The sequence below is a fragment of the Centruroides vittatus genome, unplaced genomic scaffold, assembly GCF_030686945.1.
Source record: "Centruroides vittatus isolate TY-2023 unplaced genomic scaffold, ASM3068694v2 contig_120, whole genome shotgun sequence".
NCBI classification, from domain to species: domain Eukaryota; kingdom Metazoa; phylum Arthropoda; class Arachnida; order Scorpiones; family Buthidae; genus Centruroides; species Centruroides vittatus.
The window spans coordinates 1,917,499-1,927,027 of record NW_027120768.1 but is presented as its reverse complement, the minus strand read 5'-3'; the positions used below and the strand labels follow the sequence as shown (position 1 = coordinate 1,927,027).

Below are 9,529 nucleotides of genomic sequence, written 5' to 3'. Positions count from 1 at the left end.
TATAAATAGCTCATGCCCAGGAATTAAGAGGATATAAACCATTAATAAATATAAAAATAATGGATATTCTTGCAGATTTTCAGATAACTTAAGAGATTTTCTTTAATACACATCTAAATACCAAACATAACAAGAGATTAATTATTTTCTGAGAGTTTATATATAATTTATCAAAGAAACTTTTGTACTATGTAACTTTATAGCATCACCTTTTATGGTTTTAGGAAACGAAAAAGTTCAGATAAGTTCCTAGTTTCTACTAAAAGCAAATCTATGTAGAATAAAAAAAGAAAAATGGATGAGAAAGAGGCATTAGTGATGTTACCTTTGTTGACAACACTCAAAAGTTATGAGAAAAATGCCTAAAACCATACCAAAAATGGTGCTACTTCTACTATTCGCTATTACTATCAATATTACTTAGCCGGATCCAGTGATCTCATTAGTATCACCAATGTCTCATGATCTCTAATGAGATCATTAGTGATCTAGACAGTTGTATGACACGATTGCTAACGAATCGCGCGATAAAAAAAAAGAGGTCCTTAAATCGCCAGCAAATCACGCAATACTACCACTCTCGCGCGATCAACGTAATAATGATAAATGAAAAATATCGCGCGATTAATCGTGCGATTATTCGCACGATTAATCGCGCGATATTTTTTATTTCTTTAAAATCGAAATCGCAAATAGCGAATTACGTGAATCTTGAAACATAAAAAATTCAAATTAAAATTATTTAAGAAAAAAAGCAAATAATTTATAAAATATTTATGTTAATTAGAGAAATATATGATAAATATTATTATTTTTATTTAGAATTTACACTTTATTAATGAAGTTTCAACAATACAGATTGTTAGTAAATATTGAAACTTAACTTAATTTTCTATTATTAACATAATTAAAATTCTGTTTATACATTTTATTCAAATGTTAAAAGAAAAACATTTAATACGTATATATATATATATATATATATATTTTTGTGTGTTTATAGATATACTTTACTTTATCTTCATTAATAAATAAATTTTCATTGATAAATTAAGGAAGTACACAGATGAAGGATTTATTTGTCTCGTCAGTTTTTAATACATTATCATCATTAATCATTAATTTATTCACATCTGGATTTGGAAATCTGAAAATAAAGATAAAAAATAAATAAATCAAAGTTTTTCTTCCCGTTTTTCTTATTTACACGGGAATTAATTTTACATTATTTTCAATTATAATATATACAGTACTTTTTAACCCAAAGACACAGGTCCGGATTAACAATAAGGCATAAAGTGGGCATCCGCAAAATATCAGGCATTAAAAAAGGATAGAATTAATAGCGGATCCAGAAATATTTAGAGATGGCGCAGAAAGGAAATAGTAAGCTTAACAAATTTTTAAATTAATGCCTGACGATGCTTTGCTTGGTAAATATTCCCTAAAGCGAGTGCTGCTGCGCCCACTAAATTCGCTCGTGGATAGAATTGATGGAATAAGGCAACTCAACGTATTGGCGATCTGTTAATAAGGAGATGTCTCCTGAGAGGTCTTTCTATGGAAAATGATTCCTATTTAGGAGTTATAAAACGTGAAGAAAATCCGGAAGACTCCATGTGGGCAGCCAGTTGGTATGGCGCGAACCTGCGACCAATTGCTAGTGTTTAGTGGTTTTATTTATGCGGCAACCTCTAGAAAAGAAAGGGAGGACGAGAGAAAAGAGAGATAAGAGAGGAAAAACAGGGAAGAGTGTATTTTATTTTTCAAATTCAGATGTGGGAAAGTAGAGAGAGAAGGGCATGCTTTAAATTCCCTCACAGGGGGCATTTTCTCACTTAATCCGGCTCTGCTGAGACACTAAATCAATTGAATTAATCAATTAATTAAAATTTTACAATAGTAAAGGAAAAGAAAATGTTATTTTTTAGGATAAATAACGAACTTACAATTTAATCAAATTTCGTTAATTTTATATAAATTTTAAATTAGTAAAAAAAAAAAAAAATACTATTATATTTAAACACCATTCTACTTTTCCATATGTTGAAAGTAACCAAAAAAAACGCATTTGTACTAATAGTATTTATTGGATGTAGAAAACAACTTCTTTAAATTACTATAAAGGATGTTGTAAATATGAACAGACCAATAAAATTTAAAGCAGGTAATCTAATATATTGCATCATGTAAGAGAATATTTTTCAGAGGAAACGTTCATCTGATAAGTAAAATAAAATAAAATATAAGATAAAAATAAAAAAAAGCTATTTTACAAAACTTTCAACTTATTTCTCTTACACCTTATTTACTATTTTTTTCAATTTTGGAATTTGAATTTTATTTATTTATATTTAAATTATTATATCTAATTTTCTTTTTTAATCTTTAAAATATTAATTTCTATTTTCTCCAGTCGATATAAATGTTAAACGGTTTCGTATATTATTTATTTAATATTAAAATAAATTTTAAGATTCTTTTTATTCGTTAATTTTTTCATTTAGAAGTGGATTATTTTAAAGGTAAAGTGTAATTTCTTAAATGATGTTTTTTTATTAAAAAAAGTGCTATTTTGTTATATTTTTAATTATTATTTTTATTTTATTATTACAATTTTTAAATTTTGATTATTTTATTATTAATTAAAGCAAGTTTTTACAGAAATATCTTTAAAAATTTAATCCTTTTAAAAATATAAAATTAAACTAAATTTTAAAAAATTATTATAAAATTAATACAAAAAAAAAACACATTGTTTTTATTTACTAGAAAATAAAAATAATTAATAATTATTTTTAAAAATTAAATAAATAAGTAAACAATTCATGCAAAACATTTCATATATAGTTTATATTCTCAATTTTGCATTTTAAATAATTTTTTTTCCACTAAAATAATAATAAAATTAATAAATATTTATATTTACTTATAATCTTGAAATATAAAAATCTAATTTACCTTATTTAAAACTTGACAATGGGGAATTTAATTTTAATATTGTATTCAGGCCCCTTTGAAACTTCTTGTATATTCTGTTGGAGGATGATGCTATTGAGCTGAAGATAAAAAATATAAAATAATCAAAAAATTATTCATAATTAAATATTTATTTTAATAGAAAATAATTACAAATATATCATTGCAATTTTAAAAACTTTCCCGTTGAGTAACTTTCCCGGCAAAAAAGTTAAAATTGCTTATGATGCCATCTGTTAGGATATTTTATTTAAAAAATACTTTATATACATTATTAATTATTGCAAAATAGTAAAAAGCTTAATTTTGAGGTTAGGGATGAGTTATATAAACAATTGTAAATGCTAATAACGAATAAAATCTTTATGAAGTCCGACCCCATTTCAGATGTGATAAGTGACATCATCTATCTTCCCACTCCCTCGACCTTTAACCACCAAAATTTAACAGCATCAATGACCTTAATACACAAACCTTCATAAAAATTTTTATAAATTTTCAACCAAAGAGACAAGACTTATTAAGCTTCAAAGGGAGTGAACGAAATCCTTGCAAACATACAGAAAAAAAGTCCAAATTTGTTTGCATTTTTGGATATTTGAAGGTCCCTCGAGTCTAAAAATGTAATCTGGGGGGAAGTAATTGTCACTCAAAATTTTTAATTCGTTCTTATAATAATTTTATTCGTTTTTATTGTCTGTTCGTATGAATATCCGCAAGATTTCTAAGAAATTGTTTATATCATTGTAAGAAATTGTTTGTTAAATTTCTAAGAAAGTTAGTAAAAATTGGGAGGTAAAATTTATATTGTCAGTTCGTGTGTTTGTCTGTCCGTAGAATTTCTTAGAAAAGTAAAGACTAGATTGGAGATTATAAAATAAAAATATTCGCTTCTCAACAATAAAATTTTAGTCGTTTTAAACTAAAAAACCTCAAATTAATTGATTTAATTCCAGTTTTACAATATTATGAGGAGGCGAAATTGTCTGTAGTAGTTCATTAAAATTAAAAAAAAAAAAAACAATTTTAAAACAATTTTAATATAAAATGTATTAAGTTAAAGTAAAAATTATTCAATATTTAATTTTTTTAAAATAGAAATTAACACTTAAAAACACAATAAAATTAATTATAATTAAAGATAAAATCCTATTTTGGAGCAAAAATTAATGAAGACGCAGAAAAGAATAAGCATTTTAAATGATGAATTAAGCGTGCCTCGCGCGTCGCGTCGCGCCCTTTTACATTCTGACCTTCAAATGACCTTCAGGGCTTCGCTTAAGAAGGGCGACGCGTTAAGTCAATAATAAATTAATTGATTATATTTTTTACATTAATTTTTAAAATATTATTAATTTGAAGATAAAATATTTAATTTCTTGAATATATAATGATTTAATAAGAAAAATAATTTAATTTATAAAACTTTTAAAAAGATATTTTGAAAATGGATCCTATCAAACTAATGGAATTTTAAAGGCTGTAATAAAGAGATGAGACGACGATTTTAATTCGTTAAAAAAAATTATGTAATAAGTAGATAAGTTTTATTTACTTGTTTACTTAAAAAAAATAAACTTTATCCATTAAAAAATATTCTTAAAAATTTTAAAATTAATTAAATTAAAAAATGAATTTATTATATTTAATTTAACAAAATTAAAAAATAAATAAATAAACTTAATTAATTACATTAATTTAAATTTATATACCTGTAAGGACGAGCAAATCTTGGCGTTTCTTCACTATAAATAATAAAAATAAATAAAATTAAATTAATTCAAATTTTATTTAGTTATTTAAATAATTAAATTTAATTAACATAAACTATTTACATTCGTTTAATTAAATTTAATATTCGATTAATTTGTCACTTCATTTATGAGGCGTATAAAAATATTTTAAACATATTTTTTATAATTTTTTTTTTCTAGAAAAATATTATTTATTTTTTTCTAAATATAAAGGAAGAAATTAAATTCTAAGAAATCAGAATATCATTCAAGGCCTTTTCCTTTACTCCACTACGAGTTCCTTACGTATTTGTTTTAATTTAAAAATAAAATAGTTCAATATTTTGATTATTAAAGTATTTATTTTAATTAGTATTATTGAAATTAATTCAAAAATAGATTTAAATATGTTAATTAACCGAAGAACAACACCTAGAATATAATATAAATCCTATTGAAGATCTTATCTTGATGTATATATAAGGCTTAAACTATCTTAGAGTGGATGATTACGAAATTCTATACTTTAATATAGTACAGAGGATATAATACTATAATATTATATACTTCTATACTATAATACAGTACAGAGGGATACAAACTTCCATACTTTAATAAAGTACAGAAGGATACAATCGTCTATACTATAATAAATACACTATTATACTATAGTGTATACTGCTCTAGTTTATGTTAGTAGAGAATTCTACACGAACTTCTGTTACGTATTACTGAAAATTCTAATTCTCTTATACAGTATATTATACTCTCATTTAGAAATTACAGCAATGGCTACATGCCTATAGGCATTATTTATCTTACAGGCATTTAGGCATTGTTGTAACTTCTATATGAGAGTATAGAGTATAGGAATATTAGAATTTTAGAGATATGTATAGTGACAGTTTATTTTGAAAAAGTGTATTAAATACTACAGCATGATATAATTTAAAACTTAAGTTATAAAAGTTTCAATAGAGAATTTATTCATATAAAGTTTAGAAAACTGTAGAATATTAAATAACGAAGGCGTAGAAATTAAAATTTTTGAGGAAAAAATTAAAATATTCATCAAATAAAATAAATTAATGAAAGAAAATCGAGGAATAAAAAATTTAGAAAGAAAAAAACGTATAGAAGTAGAAATATTCTCGTGTTTCTAACAAAGTACAAATGCTTCTAGATATTTAATCTTCTCTAGAACAAATATGTAATGAATAAATATGTAGGAGGCAAGAACTATAGAAATGAATTAATAACTGAAAAAGATACACAAGGAACAAGGAAATTAAAGTAATAAATCAAGAAATAGATATCTGCGATGAATAATAGGGAAAACAAGAACACAGAAGGTAATAAACAGACATTTAATAATAGAAAATAGGGTATAACGGCAATTAAGAAGCAAAAAATAACAAAATAAATAACAATAAAGTAAGATTTATACGTCAGCTAGAGAAGTTACAGCTTGAAGCCTCAATGAATATAAGGCTCAGGGCCTCGCCCTACGGATATGCGGTGTAGGGCTTCACGCTATGAAAATACGATTTATGAGCCTTCGAGAGTTTAAATTTATTATTTCGTTGACAGTTTATTTTAATTAGTATTATTAGTAGCTTAGGCCCAAGTTTAAATCCCTCGTATAATAATTATGCCTTTAGTTTGTTATTAAATAACAGTGCCCACTAAAGGCATAATTTGCTTCGATGGTCTCGTGCTTTTAAATCAATTATTTCGTGGAAGAAAAGGCCTTATTTATTATAATTTAAGGTTAATTCAGTCAATAATAAGTAGCCTATACATTTAGTTCCGTTACTTAGAAACGGAAACTAAGGACATAATCGTTTCACATATTAAATTTTTTTTAAATGTAAATTTTTATTGGCATTCTATCGGCATATAAATCGTAATTTTAATTAAATTATAAAATATATTTAAGCGGAAAATTAAGGTAAATTGTATGAAGCAAGTAACAACGTCGCGAAATTGTTTTTAATTAAGTTACTTTTTTTTAATTATTATTTTAGAAAAAATCTTAGTTTTTTGTCATATTTATTTTAATTATATTAAAATTCTGTAAATATATTCTCTTTTATTTAAGATTTGTTTAAGTTAGGATGTATATAATACGAGTAAACCGGGTAATTTGTAGGTCTGGATGTGTTACAGTAATGAGCCAGCATCGCTTTAATGAACTGTTTGGTCTAATGATGTACAAAAATTATTATACAAGATTATTAATAATTTCATTCATTAACATTTGCAATTAATTAAATACAGACTGCTTTAATTTTACATCCGATTTTACGAGAATTTGTTGATGTTATCGCTATGTAATAAATCAGGGCCATTTTTCAGTAAACAGATGAGTTACTCTTTAATAAATTTAAATAATTCGCTTAATTAATCAATATTTTTAAGTTGTACAGAGGTTTAATAACTAAATTAAAGCGTTTAAACTCGTTTAAATTCTATATTACGCTTGTTAATGTATGGAATTACGTGCTAAGTATGATTCAATCTCATTAAGTTAACGTGATATTAATGGAGTTATATGGTATATCACTTCAATATAGAAACTTATAAATAAAGTTTAACCCAATTTTCTTATTTATAAGCTTTAAAACTCGTATATAAACTATTAAACATTAAATTGGCATTAGAAAATATTAAATTATGTAAAAATGAATAAAAATTTTTAATCATATTCCGAATAAAACTTTCGAATTTTTATTAAATTATTCGTTTAATTTTATATAATAAAAATCTATTTATTATCACGAATTTTCTTCAAATGAAATTCCTTACTTGAGTATTCGTTAAGAAAATTATTTAAACTTGCAACTTGCAACTATAAGCGATAATAATCTACATTTTTCAAATAATTAATACTCTGGGATCCTCCTTAAAAATTTCATTAAATTAAAAAAAAAAATATATATATATATATATATATATAAGTATTTATTCTCATTAAAATATTCCGAATAATCTTAATGAATTTATAAGATAATTAAGTGATTAATTATATTGAAATATTTAATATTTATAATTATTTTATCGATAGTTTTCTCGATATTTAAGGAATTATTTTAATAAAATTGTTAAATGATAGAAAGATAATTGCAGCATTAAGTTTACTTTCCTATAAATTATTCGAGTTATTAATGTTTTCTCCATCTAAGGTAAATTCAGGATAAATTTAGCAAATTTAAAATTCTATTAATGAGCACTGCTCTTTATATTTCAAAGGAAAAGTTCGGTGTATAAACAACTATTAGGAAGAAAGAATAAAATAAATATTTTGCACATGGCTTAAAAAATTAATCACTTTCACCTACGTAGAAACGAATCAATTTCACATGCACTTTAACACATGAAAATTTTATTGCTATTTACAATCGCGGTTTCAATTTACTTGATTGATCAATGTTCAAGTGATTCAAAGCGCATTTAAATGACTTTAATATTAATTACATTCAACAAACGAAGCGGAAATGTTCATCACAATTACGTCTTTTAACGTGAATAAAGCTTCATGCGCGTTCAACAGATCCTAATTACGTCTAAAATTGCTTTAAAATTAATTCAGCTTTCACATTTTTAACATAAATTTTCTTAATCAGTGTTCAAGAGATTCAATTTATTTTAAATTACATTAAAATTTGGCCAGTAAAATGTAATGTTCACCTTCTCTTTCACGTTTTTTTTTTTTACATCAATTATTTTCTGACGCGCTACGCCAATGTTCAAGAGTTTGAAAATTAATTGTAATTAACTCTGAAATTAATTATATTTAACGAAATAGAAGAAAATATCCAAGAGAAAAAAATAATCTATTTTTTATTTTGAATGTAAAATTAAAATTGATTGGTGTTAATCATTTAAAAAATATTATTCGCGCTAACATGAAACATTTTCTGGTAATGTGATATGGAAAATATTATATAATACGCGCCCACAAAATACAATGAAACAAACAAAAATTTAGGAAAAAAAAAAGTAATAATAATATAATAAATTTTTCTAATCTATATTTATACATTACTAGTTTACTGTTCATAAATAAAATTTAAAAAAGAAATGAGGGAAGAGGTAAGAAAATTCAGGTAAAAGGAAAAAATTTCTACTCACTCGTCAAAAACTCTTTTTGTGAAAATCGTGAACCCGCATTTGCAGTTTCCTATTTTTCCATGATAACCAGTTTTCTTACAGAGTGCTTCGCAATTAGGTGGAGATCTCAACTTCCTTTTTGCCTCGCACATTATTAAAGTAAGTAAAAGTATCAATATAAATAACTTTACACGCTTCATTTTATTGATAACACAACCAGATAATCTTTTCGCTGTTTCAACTAGAAGTTTTGGAATGAAAGAAAGCAGTTTCCCTATTATCGTGTTAGTTAATGGAATGGTCAGATGACGAAACAGGTGCTATCAACCAATCGTCATTGGTTTTTTCACGAAGGCGGTACAAAACGAACGTGTATTTGATGTATGCATATATATATATGTATACGTCTATGCATACTTTGGCGTAATTATGTAAGTAGGTAGGTGTTACCTACTCATATAACACGATAATTAATACTTCCTTTCTAATTTTAATGATTTTAACAGTTTATACAACAGTTGTAGGTGTTAAAACAGTTTTATACATAAAAAAACCTTTAACAAATTTATTTTTTTTTAATTTTAAATAAATTGATACATTTAAAAAAAAAACATTACGAAGTCAATTTGTCTTATTTATTTTATTTTTAATTCGTTTCAGATTATTTAATTCGTATTTATTTTGTCAATTTAATAAGAAAAAAA

General features: G+C 24.3%; 1 protein-coding gene across 1 annotated transcript; it reads right to left on the bottom strand.

Moving 5' to 3' along the window:
• Positions 1 to 1,050: 1,050 nt before the first annotated feature.
• LOC136984796 (uncharacterized) lies at positions 1,051 to 9,093 on the bottom strand. Its single transcript, XM_067281940.1, has 4 exons — positions 8,847 to 9,093; positions 4,692 to 4,724; positions 2,962 to 3,059; positions 1,051 to 1,147 (listed from the first exon to the last, which is right to left on the bottom strand). The coding sequence occupies exons 1-3, from the start codon at positions 9,023 to 9,025 to the stop codon at positions 2,963 to 2,965; spliced, it is 309 nt and encodes a 102-aa protein (XP_067138041.1). The 5' UTR covers positions 9,026 to 9,093; the 3' UTR covers positions 1,051 to 1,147; position 2,962.
• Positions 9,094 to 9,529: the final 436 nt, after the last annotated feature.